Source organism: Leucoraja erinacea, chromosome 16 (genome assembly GCF_028641065.1).
Source record: "Leucoraja erinacea ecotype New England chromosome 16, Leri_hhj_1, whole genome shotgun sequence".
Lineage (NCBI taxonomy): Eukaryota > Metazoa > Chordata > Chondrichthyes > Rajiformes > Rajidae > Leucoraja > Leucoraja erinaceus.
This window is the reverse complement of record NC_073392.1, coordinates 5,335,577-5,356,752: the sequence shown is the minus strand read 5'-3', so window position 1 is coordinate 5,356,752 and position 21,176 is coordinate 5,335,577. Positions and strand designations below refer to the sequence as shown.

Genomic DNA, 21,176 nt, shown 5'->3' with positions numbered 1-21,176 from the left:
CATCGAGTCCTCACCGACCAATGATCACCCCATACACTAGCACTATCCTAGCCACTAGGGACAATTTACAATGTTACCGAAGCCAATTAACCGACAAACCAATACATCTTTGGAGTGTGGGAGGAAACCGGAGCATCCGACGAAAGCCAAAGCGGCTACAGGGAGAACGTGCAAACGCCGTACAGACAGCACCCGTAGTCAGGATCAAACCCGGGTCTCTGACGCTGTAAGGTGGCAACTGTACCGCTGCGCCACTGTGCAGCCTTCCTTCAAATTGTGCATGTCTTTGTACATACAGTTTAGTTTATTGTCACGTGTTCTGAGGTACAGTGAAAAGCTTTTGCTACGTGCTATCCAGTTAGCAGAAAGACAATATGTGATTATAATCGAGCCAGTTACAGTGTACATGTACATGATGAGGGAATAACGTTTAGTGCAAGGTAAAGCCAGCAAAGTCCGATCAACGATAGTCCGAGGGTCACCAAAGAGGTAGATAGTAGTTCAGCACTGCTCTCTGGTTATGGTAGGATGATTCAGTTGCCTGATAACAGTTGGGAAGAACCTATTCCTGAACCTGGTGAAGACTTGTTCAGGCCCTGTCTGCATCAGTTTGTTTAATATCGCATTTTGCCCATGCACTCCTCTGTTTCTTTTTCAGCGGCAATACCATTCTAAAATTGATGAGTTGATTGAAGAAACTGTCAAAGAAATTATCACACTCTTGGTTGCAAAGGTACAGTGAAGGATGTTATGCCCATGGTTTAGAAATCTGACCTCTTATTGAAGAACACCCTTTTGACAAGGATGGTTTCATCTGAGGTTTTTAAAGGGTGTGATTATTTAAATAATCTGTTGGCATTAGCATTATTAAATGTATGTCAAATTATTAATTCATATTATTATTGTACAAATTATTGAATAATTTGTTGAATTATTAAACATATGTCAAATGATTTACTGATATAAATGTGCTAATGAACTTTTTGGAGACTTCTATATATTTTAAAAAAATCACATTGTTGGGAGACCTATTTGTCTTTTGAATTCCATTGAATTGATGGGGAGAAAATTCACGAACTTAACTGAGTACATCATACTGGTCATGTATATTTATATGAACATTTGTGGTTCAATAAGCAGCAAAAACCGCAGTAGACCGGACTATATAAAGCACAAGACGGGTCCTTTCAGTTCAGTCATTCGAATGAAGAGTTCTGGAATAAAATAAGGGATGGGTTAAATTTAAAATTTTTCAGCTTGTGCCTTTTTGTGCTAACGGCCATCTATTTTCAGATCAGAAAGAACCGTTAAAGTTTTAAGTGCACGTGACGTCATTTGACTTTAATCATTTTCTCCCATTAGTTTGTTACTATTTTGGAAGGAGTGCTGTCCAAACTATCCAGATACGATGAAGGGACTCTCTTCTCATCCTTTCTGTCATTCACTGTAAGAGAAACGTCTTTATTTTGTTTTACGTGATTGAAGATGAACGTTGGCGCTCTGTCCATTCGGAAATATAACGTAAAGATATTCTCTGTTTTCATTCAAATTTGCTATAAATGGCATGTTGCTTACTTGGGAACTCTGGTCAACATCTGTTGACACAGGTCCATATGTGAAGATGTGTAGGCAGGAACAGCAGATGCTGGTTTAAACCCAAAGTAAACACAAAATGCTGGTGTTACTCAGTGGGTCAGGCAGCATCTCTGGAGAAAAGGAAGAGGTGATGTTTTGGGTCGGAACTCTTCTTCAGTCTGAAACGTCATCCATCATTTTTCTACAGAGATGCTGCCTGACCCGCTGAGTTACTCCAGCATCTTGTGTCTATCTTTCATATGTGAAAACAGCTCATCGTTACAACTTGTTCGCATCAATTCTGTAATAGCATCATTACAGCTTGTTAGCATGCAGGAAAAATGTTCCCGATGTTGGGGGAGTCCACCACCAGAGGAATAAGGGTTGGCCATTTAGGACTGAGATGAGGAAAAACATTTGTGACATTTGCACCGGAGTTTTTTCCATTCCTAATGTATAACTATCTCGCAAGACCAAAACCTGGGGTTATTGAACACTTTGTAACTTTGTCACTGTGTGGGTGCCCTATACGTGGCGACCTTGTGTATGGTGTGCAAAACAAAGAAACTGAGTTGGATGATCAGCCATGATCATATTGAATGGCGGTGCAGGCTCGAAGGGCCGAATGGCCTACTCCTGCACCTAATTTCTATGTTTCTATGTTAATCTCACTGTGACATGTCACATGTGATAATAAAGTATAAACACATCAATCAATCAATCTATTGATCTGAGGTTCTACTCATTTTATGAGGCACAGTTTTTGTTTATTTTTTATTTTTTATTAGAAGCAATTGTACAAGAATAAAACAATAGGCATACAAAATTAAACAGTTATTGTACAGCTTCAATTTTAACATTCTTTCATTCTGCTCGAAATAAAGAATTATATAAATAAATAAATAAATAGATAGATAAATAAATAAATAAATTGTTTTCTGATTTGCCAATAAGGGAAAAGAAAAGAGAAAGAACAAGAGGGAGAAAGGGCGAGAGGTGCAAAGATAGGACCCCAAAGTAGTGTAGCCAAAGTGAATAAAGATGTAAAAGAGGAGAAGAAAAAAAGGGGGGTGAAAGTGGAGATATACCTGCCTTATGAGGCACAGTTCAAGGCATTGTGCTTCTTTTGCACATTGTAAATATACGTACGCTAATGCGATCTGTGGATTTACGTCAAGGATTCTACTTGTCATCTCCTTCTCTCTTTTGTTTTGAAGGTGAAAGCAGCCTCCAAGTATGTGGACGTGCCTGTAAGTGTACCTCTATCAACTATCAACGTCTGTATCAACTTTTCTGTTGGCATGCAGGTTACATTTCCGAAATAAGATGAAATCAATTTAGATTAAAATGGTGGAAATCAGAAAGTAAAGATGTTTCCGCTTGTGAGGGAGTCCAAAACAGGAGGCCATCAATATATGAAAATCAGCAGTGCGGTTCCCGGAGGTTGCAGGTGGTTGCCGGAGGTTGCAGGCAGTGGAAGCAGGTAGGGAGACTGACAAAACCTCCGGGAACCGCACACAAAAACCTTGGGTGGGGCGCAAAGTCTCCAGAGGTTTCCGATCAGGTTTCCTAAGTGGGACAGGGGCATAAGGGTGTCAGGGGTTACGGAGAGAACATGGGGCAGGAGGATGGGGTTGAGAGGGAAAGATAGATCAGCCACGAATGAATGGCGGAGTACACTTGATGGGCCGAATGGAACTTAATTCTGCTCATAGAACATGAAATTGTGTATCGATGTACATCGAAAAGCTTTGTTTTGAATGTATTCCAATCAAATCAGATACTATACATAATTTCATTCAAGCCAAACCCAAGTATAATAGGTAGAGCAAAGGAAAAGATTCTGAGTACAGAATATTATTCATTTATTGCTAATAGCATTTTATATTTGCTAGCTTTTAGGACTAGAGTACCCAATGTTTTTTCAACTACAGTAATCTCCTGTTAGCTAATGAGAATCAAACTGAAGTTTCTTACTGACCTAATTTGGTCGAGCATTGAATCCTTCTGATTATTCCCAAGTAACTGTTACCATTTTTGCTGCAGTGTATTTATAGTTCTATCATGTACGATGAGTGTTAGAAATTGCTTCAATGCCCCTGGGAAAAGGGAAGGAAATGCTAGCCGCTTGCTCTAGGATTTAATTAGCTCCTCTGGCAAAGTAACAGTGGGTGACTAGGACAATCCTCATTCAAGTTCACTCATCATTCCTTAAAAAAGTATTCTAAAAGGCCACGTGATTATTACCCAGTGGTAAAATCCTGTACGTTTTCTACTTGATTCATTGGAGCAGTCAATGGTGCAATTTTGCCTTCAATTTTGCTGCAGAGTCAAAGAGTCGTAGGCTCTTCGGCCTAAATATTCCATGCTAACCAGGATGCCTCATCTGCTTTAGTTCCAACTGGCCTCATTTGGCCCATATCCCATTAAACCTTCCCTATCCTTTGTGGCGAAAGTATTTTGAGAAAAAAATCGAAGGTTTGTCGAACTTTTCAACTGATTAAATATCGGTTTGAAGAAGGGTCTCGACTCGAAATGTCACCTATCCATGTTCTCCAGGGGATATTGCCGGACCAGCTGAGTTTAGTTTAGTTTAATACTGTGCAGAGATACAGCGCGGAAACAGGCCCTTCAGCCCACCGAGTCCGCGCCGACAAGCGATCCCCGCACGCTTACACTAGAAAAATACCAAGACAATTAACCTACAAACCAGCAAGCATTTGGAGTGTGGGAGGAAAACCAGAGATCCCGGAGAAAACCACGCAGGTCACAGGGCGAAGGTACGGTCTCTGTACAGACAGCATCCGTATTCAAGATCGATCCCGGATCTCTGGCGCTGTAGGGCAGCAACTCTACCGCTGTGCCAACCTGCCACACCCATGCTGGAGTTGCTCCAGCATTTTACATCTCGCCTGTATCAAATGTATTAGGGTGCCAATTTAATCCTAGTTTGTGTACAATTGGTGACAAAAGTAGTCCTGGTCCCCCATACTGATGCGGAGCATGCATCACTAGTCTTCATGCACTGTTTGCATTTATTGCTGATTGATTTAAAGTCCTAGAGTCTTACAGCATATCCCTCTCCCCCCCAATCTGACTCCATTCAGTTCAGTCTAGTTCATTGTCACGTGTACCAAGTTATAGTGAAAAGCCTTTGTCAGCAGAAAGACAATAGATGATTTACAATAGAGCCTTTACAATGCATAGATACATGATATGGGAATAACATTTAGCACAAGGCAAACCCAGCAAAGTCTGATCAAGGATAGTCCAATGTTCCACCAGCATGTGGAAACAGAGATCCGCATCGCTGGTTTATACCAAAGATAGATACAAAGTACTGGAGCAACTCAGCAGGTCAGGCTGCATATCTGGAGAACAAGGATGGTGACATTTCGGATCGGGACTGATCTGCAGCCTCTGGAATTGTGTCTTTATTTTTGTTTGAGTATCTGTACAGGGTGTGATGGCACAGTAATTGCTGCAAGAATAAACACAAAATGCTGGAGTTACACAGCGGGTCAGTCAGCATCTCTCTGAAGAAGGGTCCTGACCTGAAACGTCACCCTTCCTTTCTCTCTTTATCCCACTAAACCTTTCCTATCCTTTATGATGAAACCATCTGAGAACAAAATTGAAGATTTATTAAACTTTTCAACTGATTAAGTATCAGTCTGAAGAATGGTCTTGACTCGAAACGTTACCCATCCTTTTTCTCCAGAGATGCTGCCTGACCCGCTGAGTTACTCCAGCGGGTCAGGCAGATCAGCCGTGATCACTTGAATGGTTGTGCTGGCTCAAAGGGCCAAATGGAGTATTCCTGCGCCTATTGTCTATTGTCACGTTGTGTCTATCTTTGAATTCCTCCAGCAGTTTCTTTACTCTTTTACATCCCAACATCGGCAGACTTTTGTGTCTCCTCGCTAAAGGCCACTCATTAGCACCCTGCAAACAAAACTGTAGCGTTAACAAACCACAATTTCTGCTGACTGACAATCAAATATTCTGAAGAATGGGTACCCTGTGGTCTTAGATCTCCCTTATTAGAAAATCCAATTCACAGCAAAGCCATACCAGTGTATTCTTCAGATGTAAACAGAAGGCATGCTAATATCAGTACCTTGAAACAGTCTTGTAGCACAGCCTAATGATGAGCTTAGATGATTACTTTGTTTTAATGTAAAGTACTGGTGGCGTCGAAGGTGACATTTTCCGCATAAGGGGGAAAAAAGGTGAGAGCTGGTTTTCTCTTCTCGATAAAGGTGTGCGGTCTGAGCTGTTTATTGTCAGAAGCAAAAAGACAATTAATGTTTCGATTTCAGTCGTACCAAATAAAAGTGAATTATAAATACAAGGAATCCTATTAACCTTTGGAGCCGAGCTCTATTCGGTCTGTGTAATGAGGTGTGGGTTGTACACCATATAATGTGCATGGGTAGCTCAGATTCCATCCCCCCCTCCCCACCTCCTCCACCCCTCACACGCTTACAGCAGCCCTTTCATTTTAATTGGGTTACTGTAGATGTCATTATTCAACCCAACTCAATATCAGGTGTGTCAAATATTGGCAAACTGATAATTAGCATTCACCAACAACCACTAACCATAAAAATACTGCATTGTGGAATCTGCACTTCTTGAAGATTTAAGTCCCTTTTTAGCTTGTTTTAACCTGTTTTGACTGCTTAGTTTAGAGACACAGCATGCAAAACCAGGCCCTTCAGCGCACCGTGCCCATGCCGACCCTCGATCGCCCGTCCACACTAGTACTATGTTATTCCACGCTCCCTCAACACTAGGGCCAATTTCACAGAGGCCAATTATCCTACAAACCCGCACGTCTTTGGGATGTGGGCGGAAACCCATGCGGTCACAGGGCGAACGTGCAAACTCCACACGGACAACACCCAACGTTAGGATCAAACCCGGGGTTTCAGGGAAAACTCTATGAGGCAGCTGCCCTTGTTTGCTAACAATTTAATTGTTAATGAAATATCACTCAGATCGGATCTTTTATCTGCCCTGCCCAATGGCCTTCCATTGGTAAGTCCAAAGTTTCCATTACCCAAAATGTGACCCCAATCAGAGTCATTCAGAAGCTAGCATGATCCACGCAACTAATAAACCACTTCTAATGCTTCAGTGATTGCTGTTTCACTGACTGCTGTGGAAAGAGTGAACATTTCAGCTGCACGGTTCTGTGTTTCACACTAGTGCTGTCTGGCCTTTAGTTTTAGTTTAGAGACATAGTGTGAAAATATGCCCTTCAGCCCACCAAGACCGCCCCAACCACACTCACCGGTACACTAGTTCTGTGGTACGCACTAGGGAAACTGGAGCACCCAGCGGAAACCCTCGCAGTCACAGGAAGAACATGCAAACTCCGTACAGACAGCACCCGAAGTCAGGATCGAACCTGGGTCTCTGACGCTGTAAGGCAGGAACTCATAAGGTCATGTGATAGGAGTAGAAAAAGGACATTCGGCCCATCATGTCTACTCTGCCATTCAATCATGGCTGATCTATCTCTCTCCCTCCTTTTATTTTATTTCCTTAGCTCACTGACATCTCACCAAGCCCCTAAAGCCCAGACAAACACAAGCCCTTCAGCCCCAATCTCCCCACCTCGGAGTTTATCAGGCATTGTGAACAAAGTGTGTCGGAAGGAACTGCAGATCGGGTTTGCACTGAAGATAGACACAAAATGCTGGAATAACTCAGCGGGACAGGCAGCATCTCTGGAGAGCGAAGGAATGGATGACGATTTGGGTCGAGACCCTTCTTCAGACTCAGGGGAGATGGGGGGGCATAGAGATACGGAAGGGTAGGGTGTGAAAACACAGAAGGGTCTCGACCCGAAGCGTCACCCATTCCTTCTCTCCAGAGATGCTGCCTGTCCCGCTGAGTTACTCCAGCATTTTGTGTCCATCTTCGTGAACAAAGTAATTTGATTATGATTCATTTTCTCTGACTGTTATCGGACTTCTATCTCGGAAAATGGGTCGCTACCTGCAGGGAAAGGCCAGGATAATTGACACCTGCGTAAACGTGTTGTGATCTTGCAAATAAATGGAGAGAGCTGTTCAGACACCTCTTCCTGAAGATGCTACACTTCCTACAGCACCGCAAATATTATTAGAAACCTTCTCCAGCTCAGAATATCTCGGGACTTATTATCTTCCTTTCAATCAGTGTCTTTAGTGTAAAAATCCCGTCACTTGTCCCGAATCATGAAACACTTGGTTCTCAGCTTTCGTGTGGGTAGAGGCGTAGCCCTGAGGAGCAATCTCCTGTAGAATCTCATCCCTGAACAGACAGATTATCCTCTGGAAGTAGTTCACCATAGAAACAATCAGAACCATTCAAATAGCCGCCTGTGAGATTTCAGGCAACAAATGCTTAATAATAACGGCCAAGCTGTTTTACTTTGTGAATATGGCTGTCTGGTATAAAATGAAATATGACGACTGGGCAAATAATATGTTCACCAAAAAAGTTGTTAGTTTTAGAGATACTGTGCGGAAACAGGCCTTTCGGCCTACCGAGTCGACACCAGCCTGCTATCACATTAACAATATCCTATACAAACACTAGGGACAGTTTACACTTAGACCAAGCCAATTAACCTCCAAAACCTGGACGTCTTTGTAGTGCTGGAAAAAAACCATGCAAGTCATGGGGAGAATGTATAAACTCCATACAGACAGCATCCGTAGTCAGGATTGAACCCGGGTCTCTGGCAATGTTAGGCAGTAGCTCTACCCCCAAGGCCACCTTGTCACCAAAATATTCTATCAGTAGACTGGAATCCAGACACCTGCCAAATATCACCATGGCAACTGAGAATTTTAATTTGGTTAATTACTTTTTTCTATAATAGAAAGATAGCATTGGAAATTTTAATTATGAGTCTACCCTTTGGTTATATACATTTCTCTGGTTCACTAAAGTCTTGTAGGTCATTATCTGTATATGACACCAGTATATAACCATTATATGGGAGTAATCCATCCCAACGTAGCAAGGCACACTATTGTACCAAACTGCCATGCCAAATAATTGAATTAGACAAATAACCTGACAGACCTAGAAATCAGATCTACACGTGACAAAGACATATCCAGCAGAGTAAATTTTGTAAAGATGGACTCAGTCATATTTAGAGAAGAGAGGCAGAATTAGGAGGCCGACCCGCAACGTTGCATAGCCGTTCCCTCCACAGATGCTGCCTGACCGGCTGAGTTCCTCCAGCACTTTGTGTGCTGCTCAGGAGACCTGACCCATTGACTAGTCAAGCAACAGCTTCATGTGGTATCTCTTAAATAGCATTTGGTTAAATAGCAAAGTTATATAACATGGAAACTGCCCTTCGGCCCAACTTGTCTATGCTGACCAAGATGCCCCATCTACACTAATCCCCGCAACCTCTAATGTTCAGAGAAGTTATTGCAGTAATGAATCGACTGGGCTTATATTCACTGGAATTTAGGATTAGAGGGGATCTTATAGAAACATATAAAATTCAATCGATTGGACAAGCTAGATGCAGGAAAAATGTTCCCCATGTTGGGGGAGTCCAGAACCGAGGGGTCACAGTTTAAGAATAAGGGGTACGCCTTTTAGGACTGAGATGAGGAAAAACTTTTTCAGCCGGAGAGTTGTGAATCTGTGGAATTCTCTGCCACAGTAGGCAGTGGAGCCAATTCACTGGATGTTTTCAAGAGAGATATAGATATAGCTCTTGGGGCTAATGGAATCAAGGGATATGGGGAGAAAGCAGGAACGGGTTACTGATTCTGGATGATCGGCCATGATCATATTGAATGGCGGTGCTGGCTGGAAGGGCCGAATGGCCTACTCCTGCACCTATTGTCTTTGGTTCTATGTAAACCAGAATCTCAGAGAATATGGATAAGGCCTTATTTAGACCATTAACTATTGGTAAAATGCCATTTACAAAAACTGCTCACTTTATATTAAAAAGGTCAAAAACAAAGACAAACAGACATGATAGATATATATTCATATACAGAAGAAATTAGCTAGAACATCAAAATATTTTTTTTTGTGATTGAGAAATAATTATAGATTCTAATTTCTTTGAGGTCAATTAGCTGGATGCAATCTTGTGTCAAATTAAGTAATTATAGTGTTAAAAGCCTTTGCTTTTGCAACATGCCAATCCTCATTTGCATTTTGTTAAAACTGTGGACTGTTTAGCTGATGTGGGAAGAGTTTTGCGATTTTTTTAAACAAATGCGTGTCATCATTTAATTTCTTTTTTGATTGCTTAATTGCGTGGTTGTTTTTTTTACTCATGTTTTATGTCTTTTAATTTATTGTTGTATTTCATATGTAATTTTTGCGCTTTATGTGAGCTGTTATGTTATGTTCTGTAATGTTGTCTGTTTATGATGTCTTGTTTATTCTTCTGTACAGCACTTTGGTTAACATTGGTTGTCTTAAAGTGCTTAACAAATAAAGTTGGATTGGATTGGATCTCATGCGACTTTATATATCTCTCGTTTTCTTTTCAGAAACCTGGGATGGATTTGGCAGACGCTTACGTGACCTTTGTGCGCCAGAGTCAGGATATCCTGCGTGACAAGGTCAATGAGGAGATGTATATAGAAAGATTATTTGATGTAAGTAAATGCCTTCTCCTCCTTGCTGGTCAGGGAGGAGACCACCCAAAATGTGACAATACGAAAGAAAGAGGGATAAGTCACATTTTGAGAGAAATTCAATGGCTGTTCAGATCTTTTCTGTTCCTCTGATTCAGGCACCTCTCTGCCGCTCTCTGTTCTGACTCTGTACTGTAATCTACTATATATGTTGCATCAACTCCCGGTCTGTCTGCATGTGACTCCTGTCACAGTGCTTTCTCACAAACGGGTTTTGTTAGCTCAAGTTTATAGACGTTTAGATTTTAGAGAAACAGGCCCTTCGGCCCACCGAGTCCATGCCGACCAGCGATCACCCACACACTTGCACTATCCATCCGACACACCAGGGGGTAATTTATATATTTTTCTATATACCAAAGCCAATTAAACCTGTACATCTTTGGAGTGTGAGAGGGAATCGCAGCACCCCTGACAAAACCCACGTGATCACAGGGAGAATGTGCAGACAGTGCCCGTAGTCAGGAGCGAACCCAGGTTTTCTGGCGCTGTAAGGCAGCAACTCCACCGCTGCGCCAACGTGCCACCCCTTCCAGAGCACCTTTTGCAAGAGGTTTTGAACAGTATTCTTCACACTCCACACAGGATCTAAAAAAATAGTTGCTGCTTTTATGGTCTCTGAAACTATTAGGTACTCACAAGGAAACATACACTTTTTGTAGAAAACATATAGAATACCGTAATGGATCCCTAGAATGGAAACTTCTTGTTTGCCATGAACTCTCACGATAGACACTTCCATGCAGTAAATGTCAAAAAATATCTTCTTTTTTTTTTAACATTGGGAATTTGTAAACTGTGTTTGCTGTGTCATACTTGCAACAGCACTGACAGATGTATTCGTGAAATTCACTGCATTCTGGCGTTGAGTTAGAATAGTTGTGGGATGTTTAGATGTTTTGTCCATTGTACTGCTTGGTACAGCAAAGCTTTCTTTTATTTTGTATTTGCAATGTTTACAATAGATTTTAATTTATTTTTATAACCCTTTTCTATTCGTTTTTAGGGCTGATGTATTTGGTGAGATTTTAGCCAAGTGTAGATTTAAAGGAAATCTTTTTCACAAGTGGACTTTCCACCAAAGTATTGTGTTGTATTTTTAAAGTTGTAAGCTAAAATGTTTTCATTTATTTCAGTTTCTCGTGCAAGTGGCATTGTTTTGTAAAAAAAAAAAAATTTAATTGAGGGCTCTGTATTCTGGTAGTGTGTCATTCTGTTAATCTTGCTCATATGCTTTCATAAGACTCTGTCAGACGTCTTGTTTCGGTTGACAAAACTCCTTCCTTCCTATCCTTTGTTCTTCTCTGATCACTTTCCATCTTTCCCCTTTCATCCAGTTTCTGATAAATTGAAATGAAACTTATCTCTCGCAATCAGGGTTTTGTCACATTGTATCAAGTGGCACGATTTTCAGTCGAATAATCTTTCTGTGTGCATCTACTATCGTGGCCCGCATCGACTAGATAGTTTCATACATGCATAAAGCGCGCCAGGAACACTCAATGCTCTATGCATGGATGTCTAACAGGGGACTGAAAAGGTTGTAAGAAATGGGGGAAAGATCATCCATTTGGTAGACATTGAAGACAAGATCAAACCAACCAAATGACTCATATTCTATGACCTTTGGAGTTGCCAGTTTTGGTTGACAAGCGAAACTGATGGCCAAAGAATTCACTGATGAGTCAATTGTTACATTGGCTGATTCTGTCTAATGTCTCGATGGTGTGTCGTTTTCCTCAATTGTGTTGCAATAAACTTCCTGATTGCATCTTTAAAAATTTTTTTTTTAACTTTGTTCTGTCCATTCCCCACACCCCGTTGAGTCCTTACCATTTACCAGTTGCCAGCCAGCTGGGCGGTCCTCAGTCACATACTTATCCATTAATTCCACCATTGGCACAGCGTCTCAGTGTGAAAAAGGTTTAGCTTCTGCGGGGCAGGGCTGATCCTAATCACTTTACCATCCTCCCTGCTGAGAGGCGATGATGTGTAGGGGAACAGGTAAAACTCAAAGAAAAGGATAATGGAACAGCATTTTTTGAGTTCCTTTGAGAGATAAATGCTTACACTGCAATTGAGCAAAGTAATAAACTGTTGGAAGAACACAGGACTGTTGCCTCGACACAAAATATCAACCATCTCTTTGCTTCCACAGATGCTGCTGGAGCTGTTGAGTTCTTCCAGCAGTTTATGGTTTTTTTTGCACCAGATTCCAGCATTGCAGTTCCTTGTGCCTCCATATTCTCCAACCAAGTTCAGGAATCTCAATCAGAGATTTTCAGAGTTTCTGCCTTACCACATTCCCATACGCTTGGCTTAGACTTCAGAATACCTTAATCCAAGGGCAATCAGGACAATTGCTACCCATTGTATCTCAGTTGATGTGCCACCAAAATAAATTGTATTTTGGTCGACAACCAGCAAATACTGCTGAATGGTGGCAAATCTAGATCAACGTTTTTAAGAGGGTAGCACTAATACTTTGTTGTCCCCAGTCATCTATTGTGTTTTGGATTACTGCCGAACTGTTATAAATGTCAAATAAATTATTTGTGTGCAACATTTTGATGCACTCTATTTGCTTGCATACATTTTAATGAAGATACAAACCTTCATTGCATGAAAATTAAATTAAGCAATGGACAGAGCTAAATGATGAGCCATTCTGATGGATTGAAGGCAAAAAGCTGTATTAACAAAATAAAAATGTCTTCAAAATATTTCTCTTTGAAGATGGTATCTGACCAATTGAAAATATCAATCGTAAATCTTTCCAATTGGGAGCAAAGCTAAAGGAAGTGTTATTCTTTTCTTGCAGTTCACTATGGATATATGCAAGCAAAATAACAGTATATTCGTTTTAAAATATAAATTTGTGTTAAGTAGCAACTGATAATGACTTTTTTTTCCAGCTTCCATCGTATTGTCAGAATACTGTTTCCTGCACATAGCTCAAGTGTTTAACAAACGTCAACTGGTTTCAGGTTATGATTAAATTGTCCTTGCTTATATTCCAAGTTGAGTGAAATTAAGCTAAAACTATACCTACAATTGAAATAAATTGGACAAAGTACCAATGTGAATCCTGACACATTCTGTCATCTTGAAGCAAGTTTAACGGAGGTAATGGTGGTTTGGGAACAGTGACCTACATAGAGTTACTTACCGTAATATAAGTAAGTAAGTAAGTAGGTTTATTGGCCAAGTATTCACATACAAGGAATTTGCCTTGGTGCTCTGCCCACAAGTAACAACATGACATACAGTGATAGTTACAAGAATCACTTCATTTGTGAATGTCACTGATGAAGTTAGTACGTTGAATGTTAGTAAGAATTATCAGTCAGAATGATACCGAACTACCTCTAGTTTCACTGCTCATTAAACCAGCCAGGTAGGAACTATGTTCAAGAAGGAACTGCAGATGCTGGAAAATCGAAGGTACACAAAAATGCTGGAGAAACTCCGCGGGTGCAGCAGCATCTATGGAGCGAAGGAAATGGGTGACGTTTCGGACCGAAACCCTTCTTCAGTCACCTATTTCCTTCGCTCCATAGATGCTGCTGCACCCGCTGAGTTTCTCCAGCATTTTTGTGTACCTTAGGTAGGAACTGTGACCGAGTTCTGGGAACGTTAAGTTATTACAGATTCCCAGTTCTTTTTCCTTCGTTGTTATTTCTGTTCTCCATTCCCTGCCACTTTCAGAGTTTACCTTAGTTATTTACTTTATTAATACTCCATGTTTTAAATTGTCAACTACTTAAAAATGGTTGGGGTAAATCCTTTGAGAACTTAAATTTTAATTTGGAATTCATAAATTCATTTAATCATGCCACGACTTTTTATATAAATGCACATGAGCAGAAACAATCCATAAGTATACAGTGTTGCGTTATTGGATATAATTTTGCTGCATCGGGCTGTTCAGATATCCATACTTTCAGGAGATTATGTGGATTCTAATATTACTTTCCATGTTCTTTATTTTAATCTCCTTTGAGAAGGAAATTAGGCGACTAAGTCAACTTTGGAATATTATCGCATCTCAATTTCTTTATGACATTGTATTTAGAGTGGTAGAAACCACTTATTGATTTCAATTTGCTTTAGAAATAGGACAGTTCTATTACTGTTTTGGAAAGCAGTAGATAGTATTGAACATATTGTTGAAGTGCACCATAGATTATGTGTACATATACATTCATTTGAAGCAGTATTTTATACGAACATAGAATATTAATAGGAGTTTGACTGAATCAATCAACAGCCTACATATTTAATTCCCGTTGTATATCCTGCTTGGGGTAACGCAATCAGAAATTTGAGCTGTAAATCCATCCAGCGTTTTGGAAGAATCATTTGAGTGAATGCCCACAGTTCAAGGTTGAATTGCAAGGCATGTAGGAATTTTCAGGCATGCAAATACAGCAAGATAATTTAACCTGTTCTCACAAGTGGTAAACATGCTGGTTTGGGTTAAATTTGTATCCCATCTGATTTGACACTGTTAATGTGAGCATTTGAATACTTAAGCAGATAGCTTCCTAATCCAACACCAGTCTGCGGATTAGAACGTACTTTGGATCGGAATTGAGAAGAAGCTCTGATAAAATCTCTTCAAGCCAAGGAGCATAATACTGCTTCCATCAAGAGCTTGTAGCAAGAAACAGATACCAAAATAATTTCATTGGATATTGACGTAAGTAAGTAAGTAAGTAAATTTATCGGCCAAGTATTCACATACAAGGAATTTGCCTTGGTGCTCCACCCACAAGTAACAATTCTGTTATTTAAACCTTATGGCGGCATGAGGTCGACTGATGAGCACAGAACCCAAGAAGCAGTGAACTCATTACAAATATTTGCATCAATCATTTTATTTTAAAGCTGTTCCTAGAATTTGCCACTTCCTTCGTGCAGAATTACTTAACCTTGCGACAAACCTGAAGCATTTATCTGAGGTTGCACTTTGAAAGAGCTTCTATTATGCAACAGGTTTGAAACGAAAAGCTGTAAAATACAACTTATTATTGTGTTTGACAGTGTTTCACTTTAGTGTGCAGTTTGTTGGCTGAAAAATAATGTAAGTGGGAAGAGACATGTGGCAGAATTACACCCGTGATGTCCGTAAGTATGACAACTTTGTTAAATAATTGTTATAGGATCAGATTTGTACGTAGAGTTCCATTTAAAACTCTCCATATACTAGTTTCTGTTCCAGTTATAGAGGATTGTGTCCTGAATGTGATTTGCGTTGTACTTGTGTTTGGTTTGAATTGCATGAGAAGTACAAAATGATACGGATTTATTTCCTTCGAAAATCTTAGTGTTTCGTTACAATTTGTGGCAAAATTCAATTGTCTGAAATTTTAGCTATAGAAACTGAACTAAGTGCATTCACTTTTCCAATGATGCAGCAATATTGACCATGCCATTAACCCTTCGAGATCTGACAATGTAATTATTATTATCATGCCCTTTCACAAGTTTTTGTTTGTGTGGAAAGAATTTATGGCTTTAAGGTGAGAGGGGCAAAGTTTAAAGGAGATGTGCAGGAAATATTTATTCACACCAATGGCAATAAGTGCCTGGAACGTGCTGCCAGGGATGGAGGTGGAGTCGGGTACAATAGTGGCATTTAAGAGGCTTTTAGATAGGCAAGTGGATGGGAAGGGAAGGGAAGGATATGGATCTCATGCAGGCGGTGGAGATTAGTTTATCTTGGCATCATGTTCGGCACAGACATTGTGGGCCGAAGGGTTTGTTCTTGGCCTGTAGCTGGGACTTTCTGTGTTCTATATGTTCACATTACATAACAAGTAACTGGTAACATTAGAAACACATTGCCGTAATTTAGCCGGAAATGATTTGTGATGCACTTTATGTTATGGTCACATATATATACAGAGGCATCAGAAAGGATCAATATGTAGGAAGCAATGTCAAATAATGTCTTCCAAAGTTTGTAAAATGTATTTGTCCAATTTGCAGAACACTTAGACATTTGGACTTTAGAGATATAGTGTAGAAACAGCCCCTATGGCCCTCGCAAACCACTCATCACCCCGCACACTAAACACCTGTCCCACTTAGGAGACTTAAACAGCAACCTCTGGTCACCTTGCACGCCACCCAAGGTTTCCATGAGGTCGCCGGAGGTTTTGGTCACTCTCCCTAATGGTCGAAAGTGGTATCCGCGTGGTCGAGGCTTCATCTAGGTTGCTGCTATTTTTTCATCATGATTAAAACCGGCCTCGACTAAAAATAGGTTGCCGTTTTAAAAATCGATAATTTTTTAGTCGCAGGTCTAGTCGAAGCCGGTTTTCTTCATAGTCGAGGAAGGTTTTCAACATATGCGTGGGAGGTGGTAGGAGGTTGCAGGTCACCTCGACCTTGATTTTTTTTTGGGTAGCGGGCAAGGTCACCAGAGGTTGCCGTTTAGGTCTCCTAAGTGGGACAGGGGCTTAACACTATCCTACACACGAGGGGCAATTTACTACTTTTACCGAAGCCAATTAATCTACAAACCTGTTGGTCTTTGGAGTGTGGGAGGAAACCGGAACACCCGGAGAAAACCCACACAGTCACAGGAAAAAACTCCGTCCAGACAGCTCCCGTAGTCAGGATTGAACCTGGGTCTCTGGCACTGTACGGCAGCCACTCTACCACTGCGCCACCGTGCCGCCCCTTGACGGATTCTTCCATTCAAAAACGCTTTATTCATAAATTTACAAACAAAATTTGGTATCTTTGCATGCCTTCTACTGTATCAACATGTCATTGTCTAGAATATTTACATTATATCCACGTTCAATTTCCCCCCCTCCCCATTATTCCCTGAGATTTTGTACGTAGCAGACAGGCCCTAAACTGTGGTCTTTGCTGGAGAGTGTGGGTGTGTGCAGCAGGCTTCAATGTTTGCCTGAGTCAGCAAGGATGTGGAGGCTTTAGAGTGGGTGCTGAAGAGGTTTACCAGAATGTTGCCTGGATTAGATGGCATTAGCTGTAAGGAGAGTTTGCACGAACTTGGATTGATTCTATAGTGTCGGCTGAGGGAAGGCCTGACGGACATATACAAAATGACCAGAGGCATAGATAGGGTTGAGAGGGAGAACCTTTTCCCCAGGGTGGATATGTTGCAGCCGAGGGGGCATAGCCTTAAGGTGAGGAGGGGCAAAGTGGGATAACATAGAACTAGTGTGAATAGGTGATCGATGAACTCTTCGGGCCGAAGGGCCTGTTTCCATGCTGTGTCTCCAAACCAAAACTAAACTGAACCACATTAAAAATTGTCCATCTGGAATGCCCTGTCTCTTTTAATGGATCTGGTCACACAGCCCTGTGTCGATTCTTTAACGTAAATCTCCAATTGATTTGGTTAAAAGAATCCAACTCCACCAAATCACTCTCCACTTCGCCTGGCAAAACATAACATTTGAGGATTGGAACCGATCAAGGAAAGAGAATAGTTCTTTGCCCACAACTACCAGTCGCCAGATCATCATCTACTGATGCTGCAACTTCAGCACCTGATATTGGAAAGTTCACGGTACTTCACACGGAAGAGGCAACTAATTCTTTCTCACCAGGGTGAGTGACATTTTCTTTTATCTCCCACAAAATGGAAATGTTGACATCTAAATCTCTGGTCTGAAGTTAGATAGATAGGTTAAATGGCAGAATTCAGATACGATGGTGGCATTTAAGAGACGTATGGGGAGGTACATGGATATGAAGGGAGACACAAAGTGATGGAGTAACTCAGCTGGTCAGGCAGCATCTCTGATAAAAAAAGATAGGTGATTTAGTTTAGTTTAGAGATACAGCGTGGAAACAGGCCCTTCAGCCCACTGGGTCCACACTGACCAGCTATCCATGCACACTAACAAAATCTTACACACACTAGGAACGAGTTACAATTTTACCAAGCCAATCAGCCTGTAAAGCAGTACGTATTTCGAGTGCGGGAAGAAACCGGAGCTCCCGAAGAAAACCCGCACAGGTTCACGGGGAGATCGCACAAACGTACAAACTCCGTGCAGACAGCAGCCGAGGTCAGGATCGAACCCGGGTCTCTGGCGCTGTAAGACAGCAACTCTACCGCTGCGCCACCGTGCCGCCCTTGTTTCTAGTCGCATGTTTCCGGTGACGTTTCAGGTCGGAACTCTTGTCAGACTCCAAGATGCTGCCTGACCCGCTGAGTTACTGCAACACTTTGTGTCCATTTTTACGAATGACTAGATGGGCCACAAGGTCCTATTTTGCAAGATTCCAATAAATGTCATTAACACCATAGACACCAAAGAGAAATGTTACACTGGCACAAATACTGTGAATGGGCACAAACTCTATATTTTCTTCAGTCTAAATTGTGCTCAGTTTATTTTAACAGTAAGTCATCAACCAGAGATACCGATGTTGAATGTATCATTTTCTTTTGTTCCATATTTAGATTAAAAGAAACATTCTTGATTTGGGAAATCACATAAAACAATGCTCCGTTAAATGACACGTCTTAGGCAGACAATGGATTTTCATTTCATAAAGAAGCAAAAGGGAATATTGGAATATACTGTGGTAAAGCTCTACAAAACAGTAATCTGAAACGGGTCAGATCATATTAGAAAGATTTTAAGGCTATCGAGGTAATACAAAAATTAATTTATTTTTGCCTCATGTAGTCACTAGAACAGCCTGTGTAGAGATAAGGATCTAAACAGCTGGGCTAAACTGAACCTCATCTGCTTAAACCTAGCAGCCTCCTTGATTACAGATCAAAAGCCATCTCTTTAGCTTTCATCAGATTCGCTGCTATGATCTGCAAGATAGTTTTCTTGCAGGCAAGGTGCCAGTTTGCAACAGACAGATTCTCAAATTTGACTGGAGATGATACATAGATTAGATAGGTCAATGATGCACTTAATCTGCCTTTGGGGGATTAGATGGCCATTGATTTTGTCCCTCCATATGCCTTGACCTTAACCGTTACTAGATATTGTAGGTCCCATTGGTTTAGTAAGTATTTAATCACAGGGTGATTAGGCTCATTGCCAAAGTGTCAACAACTGAAATAATATCAATATACATACACAACAGAAATACAATTTTACCTCCATTCTGCTAATGCATATGAATTAAGTCATTGCTTTGATTTTTTTTATAGTAGCTTTTAAATGTTATCTTTATATACCTTGTTGTCACCTTCCCCCAGCTAACCATGATCTATTCTACCTTTTCCCTGATCCGCATCCCCTTTGATCTCTCATTTTCACACCTTACCCTTCCATATCTCCGTGTCACCCACTCCCCTGACCCTCAGTCTGAAGACTGGCCTCGACCCGAATCGTCACCCATTCCTTCCATCCAGAGATGCTACCTGTTCCGCTGAGTTACGCCAGCATTTTGTATCTATCTCTATTATTTTCATACTTCTTAAGACAATTTAACCTTCTCCATCAACACCCATGGACCACATTTAGGTGTAAAGCCTCTCAATAAATATCGGCAGACTGTTTGATAATGATGTACGTCATTGTCAAGCCCAGAGATTCTTTTAGAATTTTTTTTTAATTGAAAACCAAATTGATAACGACTCATGATTGCTCATCTCACAGAACAGGCCCTTCAGCCCATAATATCGACACCAATTATGATGCCAAGTTAAACTAATCATCTCTGCCTGTGCGTGATCCCTCTGTTCTCCGCATATCTGTGTCCCTATCTAAAAGCCTCTTAAATACCCCTATCATATATCCCTCCCCTGGCAGCCCGTACTACAAACCCACCCACTCTGTGTAAAAAATAACTTGCCCCACACATCTCCTTTAGAATTTTCCCCACCCACATTAAAACTACAGCCTCTAGTCTTTGACACTTCCTCCCTGAGAAAAAGGTTATGGCCGTTTATCCTTATCTATGCCTCTCGTACCTTTTAAGACTTCTTTCAGATCTCCCCTCAGCCTCCGACGCTCCAGATAAAACAATCCAACTTTGTCTGACCTCTCCTTGTAGTAATACCCTCTAATCCCTGGGGGCTCTAACATTCTGGTGCGACCTCGCTTTTGCGTGGCTTTAATGGCCAAAATCTTCGCCACCGGGGGCTTGACTTTGGACTTTGAACTCTGACATCGTTTCTATTTTTAATTGCAGTGGAGAGAATTTTTTTTGGCCTTCCATCACAGCGATGTGATGGATGTTTATGTAAATTATGTTGTGTCTTGGGTCTATTTGTTTGTAATGTAGAGAAACGATTTCGTTTTGACCAATCCAGGGGTCCAAATGACAATTAAATAATCTTGATCTTGAATCTTAAGCAGGATGTTGGTAAAATCTCTTTTGACCATCTCCAAAATTCCAGTCATCTCTGTTCCAACAATTGTTTCTATTTTCAATTCTGCCAATTTTAATGACATTAAATAACTTTGAGTTGTTAAATTCCTTGTCAGCATTATAGACCATAGACAATAAACAATAGGTGCAGGAGTAGTTCATTCGGTAGCAATGTTACAAAATGTTCACACTCGGAAATTAGCATCTTGTTCCCTATTGCTTTTCCATTGACTTAACACAAAAGCTGTGATTGAAGACAGTCAAAAGCCCATAACTTTCTTAAAAATTAAGAGAACTGAAATAAATTTTCAGTTATTATAGATTGAAGCATTCTGAAACAAATATGAAACAATCTTACTTGGATAACCTGAAATTAAAGCATATAATTAGTTAGTTACCTAATTGTAGCTAATTACAAAATTCAGCCTAAGTGTCTAAATAACATTCACACAAGAATTCACAATATAACATGATTTTTAAATCTCATTGTCATGAATTTATAGGCCAAATGGAAGGAATTTAATGTTTAATTCCCGTAAATTAATGGCCAATTAAATCATCTTGCGAATGGGTTTTTGTGGAACG

The 21,176-nt window shown here is 40.7% G+C and overlaps 1 protein-coding gene across 9 annotated transcripts in view; it reads left to right on the top strand.

Annotated features, from left to right (window-relative positions):
* The window catches only part of cadpsa (Ca2+-dependent activator protein for secretion a), a 279,926-nt gene that overhangs the window by 231,694 nt on the left and 27,056 nt on the right, over nt 1-21,176 (top strand). For all 9 annotated transcript variants that reach the window (XM_055647594.1, XM_055647589.1, XM_055647592.1 and 6 more), the window contains 4 exons: nt 659-733; nt 1,363-1,446; nt 2,793-2,825; nt 10,113-10,220. In XM_055647594.1, the coding sequence (XP_055503569.1) occupies nt 659-733; nt 1,363-1,446; nt 2,793-2,825; nt 10,113-10,220 (300 nt within the window). The remainder of the gene's footprint in view (nt 1-658; nt 734-1,362; nt 1,447-2,792; nt 2,826-10,112; nt 10,221-21,176) is intronic.